Raw genomic sequence first — 25897 nt, forward strand, 5'->3', positions numbered from 1 at the left:
GGGTGCCTCTGCCTTTCCCTGTGCTGCAAAAATCTTGTCAGACGAAGTATAGGCAAGAGAGGGAAGGCTCTTGTCCCATTTTTGGGGCGCGTATTGTTCGAAGTAGTGGTGTGGTGGGGTGAAGAGGGGAGTTCAATGGGGCAGCCCGTGCTGCGCAGGATGGGGATAAAAGTCCTCCCCTTCTCTGCCTGGACACTGATGTGGAGCCGCAAAAACTTTTCGAAGTCCGCGCAACAACACAAGAAAAGCCTTCAGGCAGCGCAAGTCGATCGGGCTGGATGGCTGGGTACTCAATTCCTCAGTCATGGATTAGTGGCGTAGCCTGGTGGCAGAATCTGAACTACATCCAAGATGGCGACCGTGGAACCGCCACCTTAAGTAGACCTCTCTTGGTTAGCCTCCACGTTTCAGCGCCATAGGTGAGTACAGGCAAGATGCAACTGTTGTATACTTTCCTCTTGAGCGATACCGGTAAGCTGCTAGTCACAATCTGCGAGTGCTTGCCAAATGCGCTCCATCCCAATCTTATTCTTCTTGTTATTTCCTTTTCTGCATACTGATTTTCAGGCCTACCTTTCTACTTTTTCTGTCTAGGTCATCAATCATTATTTGCAGTTCATCCCCCGAGTTGCTTAGCAAGGCAATGTCATCAGCAAATCGCAGATTACTGAGGTATTCTCCATCTATCCTTATCCCTAACTGCTCCCCTTCCAAGTCTCTGAATACTTCCTCTAAGCAAGCTGTGAATAGTCCTGGGGAGATGGTGTCTCCTTGCATGACACCTCTCTTAATGGGAATTTTGTTACTTTCTTTATGCAGAAATATGGTTGCTGTGCAGCCACTATATATATCTTCCAGCACTTTCACGTACGGCTCGTCTACCCCCTGATTTCGCAATGCCTGCATCACCACCGAGGTTTCAACTGAGTCAAATGCTTTTTCGTAATTAATGAATGCTATGTATAAGGGCTGGTTATATTCCGAGCATTTTTCTATCACCTGATTGATGGTATGGATATGATCGATAGTAGAGTACCGTTTCCGAAACCCTGCTTGATCCTTTGCTTGATTGCAGTCTAAGGTTGTCCTGATTCTATTAGCGATTACCTTAGTCAATACCTTATACGTAACAGACAGTAAGCTGATTGGTCTGTAATTTTTAAGGTCCTTAGAGTCCCCTTTCTGTTGAATGAGGATAACGTTTGCATTCTTCCATGGTTCCGGTACCGTCGATGACACCAGGCACTGCGTATACAGAGTGGCCAGTTTTTCTAGCACGATATCCCCCCCGTCCTTCAGCAAATTTGTAGTTATCTGATCCTCTCCAGCTGATTTCCCCCTTTTCATAGTTTCTAGTGCTTTCTTGACCTTGTCCTTCGTCACTGGTGGAACGTCTGACTGTTTTTTCCTACCGCCAATCTCATTACGGTCCTGACTACTTTGGCTACTGTAGAGATCTGTATAGAACTCCTCGGCTACTTTGACTATCTTGTCCATATTAGCGATGACGGTGCCCGCCTTGTCCCTTATCGCATACATCTGGTTTTTGCCTATGCCCAATTTCTTCTTTACCGCTTTAAGGCTTCCCCCGCTCTTTAGAGCCTGCTCAATTTTCTCCATGGTATACTTCCTTATATCGGCCACCTTGCGCTTATTGATTAGCTTTGATATCTCGACCAATTCCATCCGGTCTGTTAGACTGGAAGCTTTCATACTCTGGCGTTTCTTAATCAAATCTTTCGTCTCCTTAGACAGCTTACCGGTATCCTCTCTAACTATCCTACCGCCTACTTCTACCGCGCACTCAGTAATGATATTTCTGAAATTATTGTTCCTTGCCTCTAGGGTAGTGTCGCCATCCTCAGTTAGAGCTGAATACCTATTCTGTAGCGAGATCCTGAACTCCTCTGCCCTCCCCCTCACCGCTAATTCGTTGATGGGTTTCTTTCTTACTAATCTATTGCGTTCCTTCTTCAGATTTAGGCTAATTCGGGACCTCACCATCCTGTGGTCACTGCATCGCACTTTCCCGATTACCTCTACATCCTGCACAATGGCGGGGGTTGAACACATTATGAAGTCGATTTCATTTTTAGTCTCTCTGTTAGGACTTTTCCATGTCCATTTGCGGTTCTTCCGTTTGCTGAAGAAGGTATTCATGATGCGTAAGCTATTGCGCTCTGCAAACTCAACTAGTAACTCCCCCCTGCTATTCCTAGAACCAATGCCATAGTCACCTACTGCCTTGTCTCCTGCCTGTTTTTTCTCTACCTTGGCATTGAAGTCGCCCATTAGTACAGTATACTGCGTCTTTACTTTTAGCATTGCCGATTCTATATCTTCATAGAAGCCTTCAACTGCCTGGTCATCATAACTACATGTAGATGCATAGGCCTGTACAACCTTCAGTTTATACCGCTTATTAAGCCTAATTACGATGCCTGCAACCCTCTCATTAATACTATAGAATTCATCTATACAGTCGAACCCGGTTATATCGAACCCGGATATATCGAATTTTGGTTATATCGAACTCACGGAATATCCCCTTGAAAGTCCTATGTAAAAGTATAGGAAAGCCGCGTCATATATCGAACTCAATTTCGCCGGTCGTTCGATATATCGAACTCCGCACCACGCACTGAAAGTGTGCCTTCCCCAAAGACGATCGCATCACCCTTGGCCGTTTGCCGCGTGACGTTTTCAAGCCACGCGCGGAAGGAATGAGAGGGGACAGTTCTGGACAGTGCCACGCCCATTCCCCAAAGGTGCGCGCATCTGCAGTTATCGTTTTCCGCGCGCCAACACATGACGTTTGCAAGCCATGTGCGTGGGTGTGCCCATTCTTTGCCGAGCTCTCTCCTTCAGCACGCGCTACGCATGCGCCAAGCCAGCTCAGCTCGTTTTCAGACAGGTGTCAAACGCTTTCTCCAGCGTGTGTTGCGAACCCTCTGCGCGCAGCGGCTGACGTGACTATGGCGCCTGCGGACGTTAAAAAGCGGCAGCTCTCTGGGTTTTTTTTTTTTTTTTTTTTTTTTGCGAGTTATCATTTATCGTGCTGTTCGGACATTAAGAAGCAGCAAGTTTTTTTTTTTTTTTTTTTGCGGGATTCATTTATCCTTGCATGTATGAATCGACGAAAGCACGCGGTCAGCTGCTGCGATCATGACGCCCGCCCCAAGCGCGGCGTGATAAATCGAACCAGGCTTGTACAATCAAGCCATCACGGGCACTCTGCCAAGTTCACTCACCGCCACCGCAGGAGCTATCAAAAGATAAACGCGCCCCGACGTTATCGCTGTGCAGCATCCTTGCACGCTGCCAAGAAATGAGCTGTGGATGAGACGACCAAAACGGAGTGCGACATGCAAGCGAAAACACTGGCGATTTCTGCCGCGGCGACACAGAAACCTTGTTTTGAGCTGCCGCGGTGTGCTGGCACAGTTCCATGGCGCCTGCGAACGTTAAGAAGCGGCAGCTCTTTCTGTGTTTTTTTTTTCTTTTGCGAGGGTCATTCTTTCTTATCGTTGTGCTGTACGCGCGACATAGCGTAAGATATGGCGGATGCGGACGTTAAGAAGCGGCGGCATTTTTTTTTTTTTTTGGCGGGAGCCGTTTATCTTTGCATGTATGAATCAACGAGCACGCAGTCAGCTGCTGCGATCATGACGCCCGCCCCAAGCGCGGCGTGATAAATCGAACCAGGCTTGTGCAATCACGGGCACTCTGCCAAGTTCGCTCCCCACCACCGGAGGAGCTATAAAAAGATAAACGCGCCCTGACGTTATCGCTGCCCAACATCTTGGCATGCTGCCAAGAAATGAGCTGTGGATGCGACGACCGAAACGGAGTGATGCGCGCCATCGACATGCAAGCGAAAACGCTCGCGATTTTCCGCCGCAGCGACACAGAAACCTTGTATTGAACTGTCTTGGTGGCTTGAGCGGCGAGAGGGACGCAGTTCCAACAAGTGAAATTTTTCGCTCTGTCGCTGCCGCTCGTCGCTGAGATCGCTCAATCGCTTGCATGTGAGCGAGCTGGTCCTAACGCTTTTTTTTTTTTTTTCAAATTCTCGGGTGCAAAAGTGGAGAGTGGATTCATTATGCGAGTGGGTTGATTACGCGGCAAATACGGTATCGTTTTTTCGCATCGTAAGTGCCGTCACAGGCCAATTTCTGTATATCGAATTATCTATATATCGAACTTTTTCGCGATCCTCTTCGAGTTCGATATATCCGGGTTCGACTGTATTACCCGCTATATACTTATTGACAAGGAAACCTACTCCTAGTTGTCGCCTCTCTGGTAAACCTCGATAACACAGTACATGCCCATCCTTCAGTACAGTATATGCCTCGTTCGGCCTCCTAACCTCACTAAGCCATCTGACATCCCATTTCATACCTTCTAGTTCCTGTAAGAGCACTGCTAAAGTAGCTTCACTAGCTAGGGTTCTAGCATTAAACGTTGCCAGGGTCAGTTTCCAATGGTGGCCTGTCCAGTGGAGCCAGGCTTTCTTAGCACCTCCTGCTGCGTCACAGGTCTGACCGCCGCCGTGGTCAGTTGTTCCGCAGCCGCTGGTGACTGAGGGCCGGGGTTTTATGGAGCTTTTCATAGGAGGTTGTGGCCAATTACTGCACCAGGGTGGCCAACTCCTGTTCTGGTGAGGCAGTGCATTGCCGGAGGTGTTCACCGGCATCAGGTCGCACCCTAAGCCTGTTTATGCAATTCCATCGACACACGGATTTCTTTTTTTTTTTTTCATCCGGTGGAGGATTGCGCCGCACCGGGATTTGAACCCCGGTCCTCTTGCATGCGAGGCAGATGTTCTACCGCTACGCCACCGCTGCTAGTAAGGTGATGTTGAAAATCCTCCAAGGTAGGCTGCAGCAGTACGTGAATCGGGAGCTTCCAGACGTGCAAGCTGGGTTTCGCAAGGACAGAGGAACTAGAGACCAGATTGCCAACCTTAGCTGTATCATGGAAAAAGCAAGAGGGTTCCAAAAACCCATCTACTTCTGCTTTATTGATTATGCGAAAGCGTTTGGCTGCATAGATCACAGCAGATTGTGGCAAGCTCTCCAAGAGATGGGAGCTCCAAATCATCTCATCTATCTCCTCAGGAACCTGTATGAAGGGCAAGAGGTCATAGTCAGAACTGGGCATGGTCATACTGATTGGTTTCCGATTGAGAAAGGAGTGAGACAAGGCTGCATACTGTCGCCCTGCCTATTTAACCTATATGCTGAGTGCATCATGAGGAAAGCCAGTCTGGACGAGTCTTCAGCTGGAGTGAAGGTTGCTGGGAAACGTATCAACAACCTTAGATATGCGGATGATACCACTTTAATGGCAGGAAGTGAAGTGGAACTCAAGAGACTTCTGATGCGCGTACAAGAAGAGAGTGAGAAGTTTGGGCTTAAACTGAACATTAAAAAGACAAAGATCATGGTGTCTTGCCCCATCAAGTCCTGGAGCATCAAGGGACAAGAAGTGGAAGCTGTGACAGATTTTCTCTTCTTGGGCTCCAAGATAACCCCGGAAGGAAACTGCAGCCATGAAATTAGGAGACGCCTACTTCTGGGAAAGAAAGCCATGGCTAGCCTTGACCACCTAGTAAAAAACAGAGACATTAGTCTGTCAACCAAGGTCCGTATAACTCATGCTATGGTATTTCCAGTTGTGATGTATGGATGCGAGAGTTGGACTGTGAAGAAGGCTGACCGCCGAAGAATTGACGCGTTTAAATTGTGGTGCTGGCGGAGAATCTTGAGAGTTCCTTGGACGGCCAGAAGATCAAATCAGTCGAAATAGTTGACCATAAACCCTGACTGCTCATTGGAGGGTCAAATTCTAAAGTTAAAGCTCAGCTACTTTGGTCATCTGATGAGAAGAGAGGAGTCGCTGGAGAAAGATTTGATGTTGGGAAAGGTTGAGGGTCGCCGGAGAAGGGGTAGGCAGCGAACGCGATGGTTAGATGGCATCCTCGAGGCGCTGCAGATGAAGTTATGTGATGTTAGGAAGATAGTGAGAGACCGTAAGGCGTGGCGTGATATAGTCCATAGGGTCACCTGGCCATCTCGGTGTGTCTCGCATTTACGACCGGGTACGGCGTCGTTTTTTTTGGCCAGGACTATACCGCAGCATCCGGCACTACATCGCAGCCTGCAACACGTGTCAGCGTAGGAAAAAACTATCGCGGCCACCAGCTAGCCGTCTCCAACCTTTTGACGTGCCCCTGGAACCATTTTAGCGTGTTGGGCTTTACCTTCTTGGCCCCTTCCCGACGTCACGGTCGGGTCACAAATGGATCGCAGTGGCAACCGATTATGCAACACGCTATGCCATCACACGAGTTTTACACACGAGCTGCGCTACGGATGTCACTGACTTTCTTCTACACAGTGTCATTCTCCATCATGGCGCTCCTCGTCGATTAATCACCGACCGCGGCCGCTACTTTTTGTCTCGAGTTGTTGAAGACATCCTGCGCTCATGTTCTACGAAGCATAAGCTCACGATCGCGTACCATCCCCAAACCAACGGCCTTACCAAGCGCTTCAACCCCACTCTTACGGACATGTTATCCCTGTATGTATCACCTGATCACCAAGACTGGGACCTCGCTCTTCCATATGTGACCTTTGCTTACAATTCTTCCAAGCACGACACGACTGGATAATCAACCTTCTTCCTGCTCTTTGGCAGGCACCCCGCTTTAACTTTGGACACACTGGTTCTTCCTGCTGGCCGCCCCATAACTACCTACGCAAGTGACGCCATTGCGCAAGCCACGGAAGCGCGCCATGTAGCCAGTAGTCGGCTCCTCACCTCTCAGACCTCTCAGACCTCTCAGAAGTCTGCCTATGATAGGCGACATCGCCACGTAACTTATGACCCTGGGTCACTGGTTCTTTTATGGTCTCCTGCACGCCGCATCGGTCTCTTTGAGAAACTTTTGTCCCCCTATAGGGAACCGGCGCTGGAGTTTTCAGCGTACTGCCAGCGCCGTCTAGTGGTCATCGCGCCACTATCTTGGTAGGACGGCTGAGACTACCACGGCTCGAGGCGCTGAAGAGCGGCTAATTTACCGCGAAACCAAAAGCATGCTGCTGCGTTTAGAAGCACTCGGTTACGATAAAAATATCGCCCTGTATTCCATTCCACCGCAGTCGCCCAAGCCACAGTGACGGTAGAACTGAGCTGGATTCAGGAGACTGGATGAGTACGGAAGATTGTCGAGTTTCTCGTTTGAGCGCTACTTATTATGCTTCATAACGTGGCTTCTCCTGCCATAGCGTACATATAAAGTTTTGTTTATTCGCTTTTATCATTTGCGCAGTTCGATGATAACGTGTTGTGAAGGGCGCCTTTTAGAGCGGACCTGAGCTTGAGGTTCACCCGCGAGCATCGGATCGTTGAGCGTTGGCACTTGAGTGGGGCCGTTGCAAGATGGACGGCAACTCAAAGTCGACAAAGGCTGAAAGTAAGTGGCATCCTGGTGTGCGTATTGCGATCATCTAGAGATGAAAAACTGAGAGAGTTAACCACCTAACCGAATACGCAGTATTTTGTCGGAAGTGCAAGGAGTCGAGTAATGCCATAACCGGCATGCTTTCAGGCTTCCTGATTTAGACTGTCGCAAATCCCTAGTATCCCTTCAAAAACTTCCCAATTGGTCAGTAAGTGAGCGGGGTTTTAAAAACAACTCCCCAATTAGAGAATTAATTTATTCGTTGTTTACTTCGAATAAAAGATGTATAGCTTCAGAAGCACAGAAAGCACTTTTTGCGTTTAAGTTGAATATTTTAGTTTGATGACTGACGTATCGCTGAAAACATTCGTGCAATTATAGCACACGTACAAATCTATAGGTAGATAGTCTTCATGGTCAATCCAAAACAACTTGCGTATTGTAAATATCACACTGTACGATCTAGCTTCTTCAGGATGAATAATTGTTGTATGGCACGTATGCTACTAAGTCACCATGATTGCTCGAGTCTTTTATTTGGGCATGAAATACATCGATCTTTCTATTGAAATCGATCGGGATCGGCGTATCGGGTCTAAATACGCCGATCTCTAGTCGCAGTCGGAGGTGTGGGAGGTACGTCAATGTATTGCCTGCTGAAATTTTCATTCTGTGCAGGGAGCAAAGTGTAGCAACTTTGTTGTTTAAAGTTCGCGCAGGTTTTTTTTTATTACCCTTCACTGATACTAACACCACCCTTCGATTCAGTTCAAACTTGTCTCTTAAGATAGAGAGTGCGGGTTTAGACTAAAAAGATTTAAAGTATTGCAACTCTCCACCACACTCTAGCATTGTAGGGCACCGATAATGTCCACTCAACATTTATGAATGGAACGATTGTGGCCACTTAACTATTTTCAGTCCTAGCAGTGTGAGCCTTTTAGATCCATGCTTCGCAGCGGGTGTTATTCACTTCGAGGAATGAGCAAAATACACTTAAACCATCAATTGCTAGTCGTTCGCTGTCGTTACCAGGCAAGTATCGAAACGTGACTGCAGGCATTAGTTTCTCTATGATGCGTTTAACAGCCTTGCCTTATATAAGTACCTAAAATTAAGTGCCTCGTGACACACTAGACACGTTATTGGTCGACAAATTTTCTCATCATGAAGCTGTTGAATCATTACTGTTTCCCAAAAGGGCAATTGGTAAGTACATGCACGCGTTCAATGCACCGCGCTCCGCATTCCCAAATCCTGGCGAATGTTACCGGAGAACGCGTGGCCGACGAAGTGGCGTGGTTGCATAACATTATAGCAGGGCGGTCATTTAATTTTGGTGTGATATATTTACCTTCCACTAGTGATGCTTCAACACAGGAAAATCTTATTTGCCAGAAAGCGCGCACATACTTCACAGTGCAGGGTAGCTCAACTTTGCAAATGCCCCATAGCAAGAAATAGAAAAGAAAGACTGAACTCACGAGAAACTTTTCAAACCTGCGGGTAGCGACATTATAGCTTAAATACAGAGCCACAAAATTCAAGTGCTACAAAATTTCCATTGTTATAACCGATAATTGTTATAAACGGTTAGCACGAAAGAAAGCATAATAACTGCAGAGAGGCGTTATGGACGGCAAGTGACATGCGAGCTTCGCCGCGACATCGTTTTGGTGGCCCCGAAAGGGGTCTTGTAAAAAATACGAGAAGGTTACCGCGGCTGCCCCTCAGCTTGAGAAATCCCGAAGTAACACTGGGGTGAAGAGAGAGAGAGCAAGACGAAAGTTTTATTTAAAAGCAGAGGAGATTGGAGCACGCAGGCCCCTGGGGTGAAATCGCCACAAGCATCTCACCACGTACATACATCTCACTGGCTTGCACGAAAAAACCCCATGTCCGTTAACCTTGCTTGCCTCACGCGAAGCGTGTCGACATCCTTCTCCATGGCATCTAGGTACACCACGTAGTGCAGCTGAAGGTCCCTCGCGAAAACAAAGCCCCAGAGGGACTGAATCAACTGCAGGGCCTCTTGCAAGAACAACATTGAGGCAGCCTGTCCTACCGCGTCGTTGTCGCTGTCATTGTCAGGCGCCTTGTCGAACGTGTTTGTGCCCACTGTCAAGCGGGGACTTTTCCCTGTCAAACTTATCAGAAGAGCGGATGATCGTTGACACCGTCGGTTGCGATAGTGTGTACTCCTTCGTGATACTGCACTTCGCCTCCAAATCGATAGCCGTGCGCTTTTTTTTCACCGGCGACGTCGTCCGATAATCAGCGGATGGATCAGCCATCTTACGTTTCGGCGGCGATACAAACAAAACGAGGAAACCACGTGGCCAGGAACGACTTCGACGCAATCAACTTGCACAAACAACCAAATCCGTTTGCAGAACTGCGCAAAATGAGGGGCGGGCGGGTGAGTGAGCAGCTCAGTGGATCAGCGCTGTCGGCGCGTTGGCGAAGTCCATTTGTGTTTCGGAGGGTGGCGCAGCGCAGAGCTATGGGCGCAGTCCATTTGTGTACCGAGGGGTGGAAGGGCAGCGGGAAAAAGGCGCACGTGGCTTACAATGCGGAGAAGGCCAGAAAACAGGTTCTATTGTATGAGCGCGCGGCAGGGAGGGTGCAGCAGCTGGAATTTTTCTTTTTTTTTCTTTTCAAGGATTTCGCATTTAGCTACCTTTTGGCACAAGCACTCAGGAGCCAGACTTCCTTGTTATAACCGATAATGTGGCTAAGGGGCATTGTAGTAAGCGGGTTATTTTACCATAGAAAACATACAAAAATGGGCGGTACATCAGGTTGTCATTGTTGTAACCGATACATTGTTAAAACCACTATTGTTATAAGTGGACTCGACTGTATTGCAACGGCGGCACGGCTCGTAGCCAAGTTGACAGGCAGCCGAGGAGGTCAGGTTGTGCCTTTAATTTAATCAAAAAGGAAATTCCAAGTTCTTCAAAGCATTAACTCTGCGATAAAAGCATTACGCACGAAATAGAAAGCTCTCAATCCGCCGATGGGCATAGCCACGAATGACGAGCGACGTACTCCGTCCTACTATACGCTTCATTTTGAAACCAGGTGGCGCTGGGTGTATGATTTTAAGCGCGCCCCCTGGGCAGCGCAGGTTCCCTATAGTGGCCCTTATAGTTCCCTATAGTGGTTTGCCAAGTCACTGACGTGACTTATGAACTTGCCCCTCTTGTGCCCGCATCCTCCTCCTCTCGCCCCACTACTGATATTGTCCATGTTTCGTGCCTGAAGCCATATGAACTGATGCCTTCTTTGTCAGATTAGCGCCGGAATGACGCTTACACAGCCGGGGGGTCATGTTACGCGATGAGGAAGACGAAGTGTTTCCTTCTCTTGCCTCGCGGAAGGGACAAGGTGATGAAGAAGTGGGACTGGTTCCGTGTTGCTGCTTGCTGCTATGCCACTTGAGGCTGTTGTAAATACACTGTAAATACAGTACAACCTCGATAATTCGAACTCGGTTAATTCGAAATCCCGGATAATTCGAAGGTTTTCTGCAGTCTCGTATTTTCCAATGTAAATTTGGCCAGATAATTCGAACAGGCGGCCTGCGCCAGCCCGGTTAATTCGAAAATTTGGACTGCTATGCGGCAATGCCTGATCCATGTTTCGCCGCAAACCCGGCGAAACGACGGCCCTACGGAGCCGCGAGGCAAAGCCACATAGTAATGGTGATGATTTATAGGCGAAGCGCCCCAGCCGGAGCACTCTCCGCACAAAAATCGGTCCACAGTGCGCCTTGCGCACCGCCGAAACACGCGCCTGCAGAGGAGAAGACGTGCTTCACTGCAACACGGCGGGCATACCGGTTTTTATCACGTGACCTCGCCCCCACTCCATCCCTTGGTGTGCTTCGCCCACTCTTCCCCCGTGCCTCCGACGCTGCAAGTACGCCACCACCACCGCCGCGCTGGTCTCGCCTGCGACATTTCTTTGTGTTGTGCGCTGTGGTTAGGGGTCGGCTTCTGTGCCGTTTTTTTTGGGCGGGACTGTGCAGAAGTGCTAGCTTTGTGACCGTAGCAGTGCAGAAATGCCAAAGTACAAGACTTTAACGCTGCAGCAGAAGTTCTGCTTGATCCAGGAAGCAGGCAAGAGCGCTTGTTCGAAGGCTGAGTTGGCCAAAAGGCATGGCGTGCCCCTCTCGACGTTGTCCACAATATTGAGCAACAAGTCAAAAATACTAAAGGCTTACGGCAAGACCTATTCTTCGAAGCGGTCATGAGTGCGGGCTCCCACGTATCAAGATGTGGAAGCTGCTCTGCTTCGCTGGCTGCAGAAAGCAAACGCTGCCCACCTTCCCGTCAATGGAACGCTACTGCGGGAGAAGGCCAACGACTTATCTCTACAACTTGAGCACGAGGAATTTAAGTGCAGCAATGGATGGATTTGCCGTTTTAAAGAACGCAATAATTTCACCTTTCTCACCGTCTGTGGTGAGAGCGGCAGCACTAACGAGAGCGTTGTCGAGGATTGGAGAAACCACACATTGGCGCCGCTGCTTAGCGAGTACGGTGCAGACGACGTTTACAACCTTGACGAGGCTGCACTCTTTTATAAGATGCTGCCAACAAAAACATTCGCAGTGAAGAACACCGCCATCAAGGGTAGGAAACAGGCCAAGGACAGGATTACTGTGCTGTTCGGCGCAAACATGTGCGGTAAACACAAGCTGCCGCTACTGGTCGTCGGGAAGACGAGGAAGCCTCGCTGCTTCAAAAATGCACGGCTGCCGCCAAAGGATGAACTCGTCTACAGGCACAATAAGAAAGCCTGGATGACAGGTGCAATATTTGAAGAGTATGTGCGGCAACTTGACCGCAAGTTCGCGGCCACGGGCAGGAATGTCCTATTTGTCGTCGACAACTGCCCGGCACATGGCGACATCCCACATCTCCAGGCCATCAGGATGGTATTTTTACCTCCGAACACCACTTCGATCTGACAGCCGATGGACCAAGGCGTCATTCACCACACTAGGAAGATTTATCGGTACCACCTGCTCAAGCGCATGCTCCTTTGCTACGACAATGGCAAGGAGTACTCCATCGACCTCCTCGGAGCCATATGCCTCATGGTGTACGCTTGGAAACAAGTGGAGCCCACATTGATCAGGTGGTGTTTTGAACACGCTGGTTTTTCCAGTGAAAGCACTGTTGATGCCGGTGCAGACCACCCATGTACTACTACTCTTGACGAAGAAGGAGCAGAGTATTGCGACCGCATCAATGCGCTCTGCGCAGAGGATGAGTCCAACGCAGTCGGCTTCGCCGAGTATATCAACATTGAGAGCGAAGAGCAGACTGGCTACTCTGACTTGGAGAGTGAGATCACTGCTGGTATGAACATGCGTGATGACAGCGACGATAGCGACGACGACACCGACGAGCCTCCCCGAGCACCTGCTCTTGGTGAAGTTATCGGATCGCTGAACGTTATCCGCAGTTTTGTTGAGTGCCGCAGTGGAAGTTCAGAGATGTTTCGTCTATTTGACCAACTCGAGAGCATGACCTTAGGAGCCGCAAACTACCGGACGTAGCAAACCAGCATCTCTGATTACTTTCAGTAGTAATTCAAAATATGCCGAATAAAGGTAACACGTTCCTGCAACGAATTTTTTTGCCTAAGTCTTATTTCTTGGTGTGTTCGGTTAATTCAAAAACCCGCTTAATTCGAAGATTTCTCGCGGTCCTGATGATTTCGAATTAACGAGGTTGTACTGTACATCGAGTTTCCACGTAACAATATCTTGCCCATATGCAGCATAGCTGCTGCTCACTCTAAGAGCAGGCACACCATACGCCTTTCCATGAGCCGTAGGCAATGCACACAGCATTAACCTCTGCACACTGATAATGCGCATTGCGATGCTGTGTAGCTCGGATTTTCATGCCCTGTGCTAATAACCAGGTGCGCCCTGTGTGTACGCGTCATCTGTCTGTTGGAGATAGCGCGCGGCCAGCGTAAAACCCAAGCAAAGCTGAGATTTGACTATGCGAGGTCTCCGCCAGCGCAAGTGATAGCTTCCCCCCAAAGAAGCATGCTCCCACAGGACAGTATTTCCGTAGTTCTCTGCAATGAAACGTGGAAGCCATTTTGTCAGGGTGAGCATTCTTGTGTAGAAGTATGATACTCTTTTTTTCTTTCCTCCACAGCACTGACAGGAGCCTCGTGAGTGCCATTACGTGAGGTGGCCATGGTCTTTGCAAAAAGTTCGCCTTAATCGAAGGAAATGCGAGACAGTTATATGAATGTTTGCTTACGTTCAGTCCCATGAGAAAAGAACCAAGTGATCTCACAGTGCTGTTCATCTCGACTGAATTCTACACAAGAGGAGCCTTCTTTGTCCACTACAGGCCTTCCCATACAGCCTGTGCCACACAGAGGGATGATGAGTGCCTGCCTACCTCGTAGCAGACGTGCACCAGACCAAACTGGGTGGGTCCGTAGTGGGCCTTGTCAAGAACACCGCAGAGCAGTTCGCCCTGGTGGATGATCACCTCCGCCTCTGTCATGCAGCTCCCCCCTGCACCAGGAGGAGCCGTGGCAGAGGACCAAGCCTGCAGAGAGAGAAAGAGGTGTGGCTCTACAGTGTGCATTATTTCACCAGGCACAGGGTGCAGCACCCACTGAATGCTTTGTGCTAAGTCTGTTTGTTATTTAGAAACCTGCAGAAGAACTTAAACTGCTCCCAGCTTAGTTTAAGAGCATGCGTTGTTGGGCCAGTCAGACCATCATTGCAAAAAAAAAAGGCTACTGTGCACAAAAAGAGACAGACACAAGCACTTGCTATGTTCCCTTCTTGTCCATTTCTTTTTGTGCGCAGTACCCCCCTTTTATTTACTACTTCCTGCTTAGTCACTTGAAGCATCCAACACAATACAAAGGTGTACCAAGTGCTGAATCACTGGAGAGTCAAAACTGGCTCCCAGTAATGCCCCCCCCCCCCCCCCTTCAATCAAAGAAAAAAAAACGTCCATGCACAGATGGTAAGTGCATTATTTGCAGCTACAGCTGGATAAAAATACCCCCCCCCCCCCCCTAAAAAAAAAATTTACGCTGCTGCAACAAAGAGCTTTTCACACAATTCCACTATGATCTAGCAGCATTTAATCAAATCTATCTGGTCAGTACTACACCCTGCCCAGAGATCAGTTATCAGGCCCTTGTGTGTGAGCAATCCCGAATGGGTGCTTAACAAGGGCTGTCTCCAGGCATTGGTGGTGACAAAGCACGACCGCTCGCTGTCCCCTCTGTCCTTCCCTCCCTCCCATAAGTGCAAGGTACGGCCTCCCAGGATGCCTCCGCCGACCAGGCCTGCAGATGCAGCGCTCACTTGCCTTGGCTGGAATCTTGGCCTTGCCTTCAACGGTGGGAGCCGGTTTGCCCGGTGGGATGCAGTTCAGTAAAACAGTGGACAGCACCTACAAGGGAAAGCACCACAGCACATCAGTCAGCAGCCAGAGGATGGCATGCTTTCCCAGGCTGGGAGGAGGGGACGGTGCACACAACCGATAGTAATCGATGAATAAACTGCAAGGTTGGAAGCAGGCTCAAGCATTTCGGAGTAGCTCAGGGAGCAGTTATAATTCTGTTTTGGAGAAGTTTTGAGGAAATAAAATGATTTTTACAGAATTTTAATTGTGTTAAGAAACATATTTCCGGGGTAAAACACCTGCAATAACCCCGATATTCTATTCCTCACAAACAAGAAACACAATTTGATTCCATTTTATTCAACACTCAAATGCTTTCCTGACTATGCAAGCACCTCTGCAAAGACAAGGTAAAGAGTAAAAATGTGTGAAAATGAAATGCTTGCTTGTGCACTTCCCAGTTTGGATCGGTTTTTAGGTTCAACATCCCAAAGCGACTCAGGCTATGAGAGATGCCATAGTCCGTTCAGTCGTTCAGTCGTGTCCGACTCTTCGTGACCCTATGGACCATATCATGCCAAGCTTTCCGGTCTCTCACTATCTTCCTAAGACCACATACCTTCATCTGCAGTGCCTCGAGGATGCCATCTAACCATCGCCTTCGCTGCCTACACCTTCTCAGGTGGCCCTCAACCTTTCCCAAGATCAAATCTTTCTCCAGCGACTCCTATCAGATGACCAAGTAGCTGAGCTTTAACTTTAGAATTTGACCCTCCAATGAGCAGTCAGGGTTTATGATCGACAATATCGACTGATTTGATCTTCTGGCCGTCCAAGGAACTCTCAAGAGTCTCCGCCAGCACCGCAATTCAAACGCGTCAATTCTTCGGCGGTCAGCCTTCTTCACAGTCCAACTCTCGCATCCATACATCCCAACTGGAAAGACCATAGCACGAGTTATACGGATCTTGGTTGGCAGTGTAATGTCTCTGCTCTTTACTAGGCGGTCAAGGCTAGCCATGGCTCTCTTTCACAGAAGCAGGCGTCTCCTAATTTCATGGCTGCAGTCTCCTTCCGAGGTAATCTTCGAGCCCCAGAAGAGAAAATCTGTCGCAGCTTTCACTTCTTGTCCCTTGATACTTCAGGACTTGATAGGGCAAGACGTCATGATCTTTGTCTTTTTAATGCTCAGTTTAAACCCAAACTTCTCACTCTCTTCTTGTATGCGCATCAGAAGCCTCTTGAGTTCCACTTCACTTCCTGCCATTAAAGTGGTATCATCCGCATATCTAAGGTTGTTGATACGTTTCCCAGCAACCTTCACTCCAGCTGAAGACTTGTCCAGACCGGCCTTCCTCATGATGCACTCTGCATATAGGTTAAATAGGCAAGGCGACCGTATGCAGCCTTGCCTCACTCCTTTCTCAATCGGAAACCAATCAGTAAGACCATGCCCAGTTCTGACTGTGGCCTCTTGCCCTTCATACAGGCTCCTGAGGAGACAGATGAGGTAAATTGGAACTTCCATCTCTTGGAGAGCTTGCCACAATCTGCTGTGATCTATGCAGTCAAACGCTTTTGCATAATCAATAAAGCAGAAGTAGATGGGTTTCTGGAACTCTCTTGCTTTTTCCATGATCCAGCGAAGGTTGGCAATTTGGTCCCTGGTTCCTCTGCCCTTGCGAAACCCAGCTTGCACGTCCGGAAGCTCCCGATCCACATACTGCTGCAGCCTACCTTGGAGGATTTTCAACATCACTTTGCTAGCATGCGAAATAAGCACGATCGTGCGGTAGTTGGAACAATCTTTGGCCCTGCCTTTCTTTGGAATGGGGATGTAAACTGACCTCCTCCAATCCTGTGGCCACTGCAGGGTTGTCCAAGTCTTCTGACATAATGTATGCAGAATGTCAACAGCGTCATGGTTGAGGTTTTGAAGCAACTCAGCTGGAATACCATCAGTTCCGCTAGCTTTGTTCTTAGCAAGGCTGGCTAAGGCCCATTCAACTTCACACTTCAGGATGCCCGGCTCGAGATCAGTAACCACAACCGTCTTATGTTGGGTTTGCACATCCGAGTCCTTCGTGTACAGTTCTTCTGAGTATTCCTGCCACCTCTTCTTTATCTCTGAGGCTTCAGTGAGGTCCTTGCCTCGTTTGTCCATTATCACGCCCAGCTTAGCACAGAAGCTTCCTTTGATATCTTTGATTGTCTTATACAGAGCTCTTGTGTTCCTTAATTGGCTGTTGTCCTCAACTGCTTGGCACTTTGGCACTGTATGTTCAGGAAGGCATTCTTAACTCTCCTTGCTATTTTCTGAAAAAGCTTCCTTTGATATCTTTGATTGTCTTATACAGAGCTCTTGTGTTCCTTAATTGGCTGTTGTCCTCAACTGCTTGGCACTTTGGCACTGTATGTTCAGGAAGGCATTCTTATCTCTCCTTGCTATTTTCTGAAAATCCGCATTGAGAACCTTGTATCTTTCTCTTTCCCCCATACCTTTCGCAGTCTTCCTTTCCTCAGCTATTTGCAAAGCCTTTTCAGATAACCAGTTTGCTTTCTTGCATTTTTTTTGCTTTGGAACTACCTTAGTAGCAACGTGTTGTATTATATATCACGAACATCAGTTCACATCTCTTCAGGCTCTCTGTCTTCTAGATCTAATTCTTGAAATCGATTCCTCACTTCCACAGCATATTCTGATGGAATTTGATCCAGATCATACCTGAAAGGCCTGCTAGTTTTCTGCGTTTTCCTCAATCGAAGCTTAAATTTGGCAACAAGAAGCTAATGATCGGTGCCAATATCGGCCCCAAGCCTTTTTTTTACTGCTTGTATAGCGCTTCTCCATCTCTGCCGGCAAAGAACATAATCAATCTGATTCCTGTACAGACCGTCCGGTGAAATCCATGTGTACAGGTGCCTCTTGTGCTGTTGAAAATGAGTATTCGCTATGGTCAGGTTGTTTTTTTAACAAAACACTACTAGCCTCATCCCAGCTTCATTAATGAAGCCTAATTAGATAATTTCTTAAAGGGGCGATGACAGGGGTGTTTGACGTATTGCCGTTTTATACTTCTATGAATAATATGCAGGTCTGTGATTCTACTTTCAAAGTTTTAGTGCCTATCGCGCGACGCATATTACAAAAAAACGCAATAGAAATTGGAATTGGGAAGCTCCTCCCACCAAGAGCAACCGCCATTTTGAAATGCTCGTGTGACGTCACAGAAGATATGCAGCGGAGCATCGTCTGCAATGCAGGCTGTAAGGTCAAAGGGCACGTCTTTCCTTTTTTTTTTTTTTTTTTTTTTGGTTGATTGACGCAGTGGTCATCCCTAATGCAGAAGTGTTTGATGAAGATGTTACCGCACGAAGGCGATATAGAGTAAGGCATGTTTTCTACAGCATAAGGTGATAAGGCATAGCCACAGTCAATGACCTGCACGGTTATAGGTTCCTTAGCTCATCGGCGCACTGATTTTTCGCATTACATCGGCGACGCCGCCAGCACAGCCAACGGTCACCTATCACCGTAGTGTGAGGTTTTCAGCCCCACGACGCTGACGAAACTTATCAGCGGACGGTCATCGAATCTGTTTTGGTCGGACGGGAGGCCGATTGAGAACTTGACAACCAATGAGTGAACGGCCTGAACAGCTGTGCTTGTCTGTAGCTACAAAAAGGAAAAACAAGAAGCTACACTTTATATGTTCTCCCTTGTCATCAGCAACGACCTTGGCCAGAAATGTTAGTCGGCGCAGAACTGCCGGCTCGTTCAGCGACGGGTAGGCCTAGTGCGAGTATGCGGGGTTCGGGTCTAGAGTTTCGCCGATAATGAAGTGCGCATTCACGAGCTTTAGCGGTTGCATGCAGCCATCGAATGTGCATGAAGTTATGGGTTGACTTTTTTAGACGACAAGAGTGCAGGGATAGGGCGTTCAGCTCTAAGGACAGTATTCTGAGCCCTGAAAACTTTATTGGGAGGACTGGCGGTCCAGAGCCAAGGAGGCCCAAACCTCACCATGGCAATCAGTTGGGATGCCCTGAAAAGGTCTGTTGGGTGTGACGCTCGAGCGGTTGGCTGCTCATGTCTTTGCGATGACCGTAGGTTCCGCGCTTTGCACGCACGATAAAGTTGTCTAACATCTTCACATCCCCAATCATGAACTCGGTATCAGCATTGCATTCCCTGCTGATGCCAGGGAAGTGAAACTCATGCTGGGTCACCCACTTTCCTGACAGAATGGATTTTGCACCGATCTCGTAACACAGTGCACCAGCTCCGGCGAGAGTAGCATATGGCAGCATCAACACGAAGTGTACCGTCATCTTGGATGAAATTTGTACTGTAATTTGAATGTGCGGTGTCATCACTGGACAGCGTGGTTGATGTTCCCTGCATATACAACAGGTCTGGCACTGGCTATAACGCAGGTACCAAAGGCACGCTGAGGCCAACACCTTCAGATGTTTGTTCCATACCAGTTTTTTACGGCTTCCAAAGGTTCGTTGCGTGCATGGTTACAATCTACTGTTTTCTGGCATCTTGATCATAAGGAAAAATTCAGCCCAAAGCGGTGCGTTGAGAAACATAAGCACAAACGCAAAAACGCATGAGCGGCAACCATGGGAAACAAAATGACATGCCAGTCACGCCAGACAATGGGAGGCACAGAATGGCGTGCTTTCCAAGCGCACCATGTGAGAGCCAACAAAAGACCCATAAAACGGCCTTCGGAAAACCAGCGCGGGCAGCCACTGCACTTGAGCAATGCCATTTTGAGTTAGCGCAAATTGCGCACAAAGAAAACAGCTTCACAACTAGCCCAAGATGATGGCAATCAGCCGGCTGCAGTGCCCGAGCATACACCGGATTTTGAACAAATTTTATTTTTCTTTTTTTTTTTTGGGGGGGGGGGGGGGGGGGGGGGCACTTAGCGGCTGCTATGATGCTTTTGAAAGCTGATTTTATAGCATTTACTCACTGATTTCAGTGTTAATTTGAGTGCGGGAGGTCAAAAGGATAAACATTCCAATATGGCTTTTTCTCAAAATTGATTTTGTGACCATTTTTAGCCATTCTAAAATCTGTGCCTCCACTTAAGTCAAATAGTTGAGAAAGTGATCACATATTTCAATTCAGCACATAAAACTGAACAACTTTGACCCCAAATAGCAAGAACAGAAGCTCTTAAAACACGTGCCTGCTTGCCCGTCCACAGCAGCTGGGGTTTGTGTATGGCTGGTGGCAGGAGCTTGATGGCCACCTTCACGAAGGCCAGGGCCCCAAACACCAGCTGGTTGTAGTCCTCCCTGCATACACACACCATTTAACAGCATGCTATTACAGTAATGCCAACTGCCTTTCCTTGCCAACACCACTTTGCTATTTTATCACACAGAAAACTATTAAACCAGGTCACTCAACGATTCCTTGAAATAGTGTATGATCAAACAGGGACAGGCAAATCAACTGTAGAAGAGCCAACTTCTACAATTGCATCACACAAGAGGACAACATCAGTATTTGCATACGTTCTCAACACTGATGTAATGTTCCAGTAAATAATAGTATTAATAGACCTGCAGTTTGGGCTTGTCGGTCAATTAGCATGGCTAGGAGAAGAAACATAAAAGGACAAGGACGAACTCAAACTCAGGCAAGAGAGGAGCTGAACTACTGCCAACAACTTGTTGATAACTAGGGTAAGAGTGCAGGCTAGTTGGTGTTCCAAGATGTATTTATACCAGCACAACCCAGCAAAAAGCATGAAGCAGACACAAGCACTTGTATGTCTATTTGTCTTTGTCGTATCTTTTGCTTTGTTACGCTGGTATGCATCATCATCAACCTGTTGAGAGCAACCAGCAGCTTCGAAATGCCAGCCAACACCTGCGTGACACTGAATAAAAAGAGCAAAAAGCAGCAGTGGAAACTGAAGTCAAATCAAAACAACACTGCAAATGACAGAACTATGGAGCATCTTCCACGTGCACAGCCAAGAGTTTGGAATGGAGGGGTGCAAACCATTCCACAACAGCCCGGGCAGATTCCGATGTCCCATTTTGACACGACCCAATACCCACAAGAAGCACTAGAAGCACTAGAAGCAGCTGACACTGCGAGCCAATCAAAAGTCACAACTTTAGTCACACGCATTGGGAGAACTATAAGCGCATGTCTCGCACAATTTTTTTTCCTCTATTTTCCAGCCTGAGGGCTCACTCTTGGTCGCCAAGTGCAATATGAAAATAGCCTGAGTTGCAGTCTTTCTAACGAGACAAAAAAGATGCCGGCGAAGCATGCACAAGAGATCAAAGCTCAGTATGATTTGACCTCAATTTAAAGGGCCAAGCAGCAGATTTACAACTTTGGTGCACTCCAGCATAAAAATTCAGTGATATTTTTCTACTGAAAATCACAGATTGCTGCAAAAGCATCTCAGGATTGCAAAATGAAGAGAATGAGATTCCTTTTTCTTGATCACCTTTGGGCCATAAAGAGCCACGTCCTAACTTAATGTGCAGTGATATCAAACAGCACAGGGGAGCCTTGATTTTTAAACTTCATCAAAATATGACCGCCATGGCCTTGGCAGTCGAGTGCCTTGGCCACTACGACATTGCAGCAAGGATTGAACAACAACAAAAAAATATGTTAAATACCCTACATGCATCTTTCAAAAAGATTAAAGTACTCAAGCAACTTGACCATGCATAGATAAGGCCCAGAATGGCTCCCCTTTTGCAGCCGGCCTCAAGAGGCCAGTTCTGTTCAGTAGAGGTCGTGGTTTGAAGCCTCATCAGTGGAAGAAATATGATGGTAGGTGCAAATCCCCACCTTCTGCATTGCCTCTACATCTTCGCTGAGAGAATGCAAAGCCCAGACATAATATGAGCTTAATTCTGTTACAAGGCATCCTGTGAGTTTATCGTTCCTTCTAATGTTCCCTGTACCCTTGTGCTTGGATAACAAAGTCCAAAGGGGCATTTCCAGATATTTTTGCACGTGCTTGATACAGCCTTCCTTCTGTACTTTGATATATCCGTACACGTCTGCCTCTTGCACAGCAACAAGAGCCTGAATATCGCTATCAAAAAGCACTGTGGCATAGCCAAGGCCATCCTTCCTTAGACTTTTCAACAAGTATAGACCGTTTACAGCGAGTAGTTCAACTCTTCCCTAACAGGTGGCGCCACCAGGACGGCCGTCATTGCTGGCCTTCGGAACGCATCCAGTATCTTGTGTAAGAATACCAGCTGACTTTTAAACAGCGCTGCTTTGATGCAGGTGTCATCTGTCTTATCGAAGTATTCTGCGAGGAGGTAAAGCTAATGACCCTGTTGTTTATTGGCGGAAGAACAGAAGACGCTTTCTACATAAGGTGCACATCATGGCCTAGGCAACCGTTTTTCTGGGAGATGTATCACGAGTTCATGCTCTTTTCTGGGACAAGAAAGCGCCTGTGAATTGAAGAGAATGGCTATACCTCACGCCCCAGCTCGTTTTAGCACCGGCAGTGGCCATGGCAATGCGAGAACGACCCTGACGTTTTCTCTGCTTTGGATATTGAATCTTTGCACTGCTGCCGAGTTTTTTTCGCAGGGCATTAAGAGGTACCTTGACGTTGCTATTAATGTCTATGCAGTTATACGAATTGATTGCGCAGAGAAGGAAAGTTAGTGTGGGCATGTAAGTGAATCTGTTTACTTTCATTAGGTACTATTCCCCAGGATATGCGGGATCGAATCTCGGCCTCGGCGGCTGCTTTTCGCTGGTGCCAAAAACCCAGGCACCCGTGTTTTGTGCGATATCAGTGCACATTAAAGAACCCCAAGGAGAGGGGAATTTCCGCAGTCCTCCACTCATAGCCTGAGTCACTTTGGGACGTAACACCGCACAAACAAAACCAAACTTTAATTAGACAAGTACTGCTGAAATACATGTAATAACTGCTGCTTTTATGAAACTAATGCACGGGCCAAATGATGAAATTTACCATGATAAGATTTTTTTATATCCCCGCTTGCTTGGGCTGCGTACTGTGCGTTCTGAATTCCGGTGCAGTTTCCAGTCACCTTCGCCCGAGCGCGGGTGAACGCCGCTGAGCGCCTGATGCGGCCTTCAAGCAGCGTAATAGTCTTTTGAAGCCAGGACGTTTACAGGAGATAAATTATATCCTATCAATTGTCGGGGATTGCACGCGCGTCCATATTGAGCAGTAAGTATTGTGCACAATGTTAAATGAACATTCATAATGCGTCTCAGCCAGCATAGTCTGAGCATGCGTTCGCCCTTTGCGCAAGAAAATTAAAAAAATAAGTTTGAGGGAATAATCAGTTTGTAATATATTCAGCTTTACAGAAAGTCACGTTTTCCACAAAGAGCACTAGAGAGGGAATTGATAAAAAAAGCAAAAAAAAAAAAGAGTCGACGGCTGATGGGTTTGTCGAAACGTTCTAGCCAATGCAGACATTTAGGAGGACGCAATAAATGAACTACGTGGTTAAATTAAACATTTTTTTAGCACCTACACATACTATAGACATTCACATGAAGTTTATTGCCTGTCTACAAGCTCGTTGCCCCCAGCGATAGCGGGTACGCTGCACCGTGCAGCCGAGTACTAGCGCGCCGAAAGCCGTCAAACCAGAAGGCCTGAAGGCCAGCGATGGCGGAAGGGTCACATGATCAAATATGGCAGCGCCCATGCGCTCGCGCTGTAAAGGGTCTCTAAGGGCTGCCTGAACCTTCATCTCTCCAGCCTTTTGTCCTGTGTTTTCTTGACATAGGTGTCCGGCCTTCCAGGACTGATTAAGATGGACCTTCTTTTGGCCCTCGTTCACAGCTGGCACACAAGTAGCAGAATACAACGCAGTCAGGCACAAGTCTAGTAAATTGTTCAATGATAGTGCCCACGCATATACGTATGCAACATGTGGCCCTGCATCATCTAGTATGTGCTGTCGTAATTTGAGGACGCAGCCATTTCCAAGGTCTAATTCACTATACAGTTCTCAAACCAGTACAGCGCACTCCTGCATCACTTTTTTGGCTTCACAAGCTGCTGCAAGCATCAACTGCTTCTTCACGTAGTCTTGGCAAGCTTCAGTATGTAGATGGCGGTGCGAAATGTTCGGTGTTGTCATTCAAGCTGTTGTTCAGAGCATTATGTTGTTTCCCGGTGCTCTACATTGCATGGGCAGCCAGCACAATCACTACAAAAAGATTGACTTCCTAATCGCCGCATACCCGCAGTGAACTCCATGCTGACGAGGTGCCGTGCAGTTTTCACACTGGAAAACAAGTTTCACGGCGAGGCCACGTTCTTGGTCACCTTTTTCAACACTAACGTCACTGCCACACATTTTACATTTCATGAGTTACAATAAAATGTTCAGTGATTCCAAACTAACAATTGTGAATCTTGCTTTTTTTGAGTGGGCAGTCTGCTTGCGCTACCGGAAGGCAGGTAAATAAAAGTGCTCTAGAACTGCAAAACAAATAGGAAACCGACACATACATTGTACACGTGCATGAAAAATCTGTTGGCTAGCAGATGACGTGAGCCCGCATTCACACTAAGTAGGATTCACCACTTTACCACAAGGTGGCAGCTATGCTCAATCTTGCCGCTCACAGTGTAAGGGTGTCTAACAAACTGATGTTTCCAAATTCCCTGAGTTTTCCAGGTTTTCCCTGAGTGCATTTGTAAAATTCCCTGAGTGACACTTTATTTTATGCTAAAACGGCCTGACACATTGCTGCCTGATGCTATCCCTCTCCAGTAAGCTTGTTAAGGTGGCGGTTCCACGGTCGCCATCTTGAGAGTAGTTCAGATTCTGCCACCAGGCTACACCACTAATCCATGACTGAGAAATTGAGCACCCAGCGCTCCCGACCTGCGCTGCCTGAAGGCTTTTCTTTTGTTGATGCCTGCGCTTTCAAAGATTTTTGTGGAATTCCATTTTTGTGGAATTCCAGTGCAATTATTCCATTACGGAGCGTGAATGCCTCGCACTTGTTTGGGTGTTGACCAAATTCCGTCCTTATTTGTTTGGACGGCCCTTCAGTGTAGTGACGGCTTGCTGCACCCTGTGAAGACCCCGACAGCTCCGTTTGATCAAGTAGGCATTAACCTCATAGGTCCGTTTCCGAAGTCCGTGGACGAAAATCGCTGGACTGTAATCTGCGTAGACTATCTCACACGTTACTGTGAAACCGCCGCTCTTATATCTGCTACGGCGCATCAGGTGTCGCTTTTCTTGTTCCACTCAGTCATCTTACGACACGGGCCACCACGAATTGTCATCACTGATCGGGACCGACAATTCACTGCTGATGTTGTTGAAGAGCTCATGCGTTTATGCACCGTAATTTTCCGACACTCGACGCCATACCATCCCCAGACAAATGGCTTGACTGAGCGCGTCAACAAATGCTTATTAACATGCTAGCCATGTATGTGGACGCAGGGCATAAGAACTGGGACACCATACTACCCTTCATCACGTATGCGTTTAATACCGCCACGCATGAGACGACCAGGCACAGTCCATTTTTCCTGCTCTACGCCAGACCGCCACGCTACTCCCTGGATACTATCCTGCCCTTCACAAGCCGTGAAGACCCCTGCCTGGCTGAGACCCTCTGTCTCGCCGAAGAAAGAAGCTCGGAGTCGCCCGATTAGGTCTGATGCTTCACAAGAACGTTCTAAAGTGCGATACGATGCCAGTCACTGGCGGGTCACATACTCTGTAGGTGATTTAGTCTGGCTGTGGCGTCCAATTCGGCGCCGTGGCTTACATCAAAAACTCTTGGCCCACTATGACGGCCCATATGTGGTTGTCAAACGCATTAGTGATTTAACTTATGCAATAGCCCGCCTGACAGCATCGGGTCGTCAGTCTGCCAAAACCGAACTATGTCATGTTGCCCGCTTGAAGCCGTGTCAGCCTCGCACACTCACGAACACGCCCAGAGGAGAAATGTCACGCCACTGACGACGAG

The 25897-nt window shown here is 47.8% G+C and overlaps 1 protein-coding gene across 1 annotated transcript in view; it reads right to left on the reverse strand.

The window, feature by feature from the left end:
• Nucleotides 1-25897, reverse strand: part of Polr1A (RNA polymerase I subunit RpI1) — a 234120-nt gene that overhangs the window by 127343 nt on the left and 80880 nt on the right. Inside the window, exons 10-12 of the mRNA XM_084576213.1 lie at nt 20091-20199; nt 14848-14931; nt 13915-14067 (exon numbers count right to left, since the gene is read on the reverse strand). Of these exons, the coding sequence (XP_084432339.1) occupies nt 13915-14067; nt 14848-14931; nt 20091-20199 (346 nt within the window). The remainder of the gene's footprint in view (nt 1-13914; nt 14068-14847; nt 14932-20090; nt 20200-25897) is intronic.

Source organism: Amblyomma maculatum, chromosome 8, assembly GCF_055883805.1.
Source record: "Amblyomma maculatum isolate TAMU_Amacu chromosome 8, ASM5588380v1, whole genome shotgun sequence".
NCBI lineage: Eukaryota > Metazoa > Arthropoda > Arachnida > Ixodida > Ixodidae > Amblyomma > Amblyomma maculatum.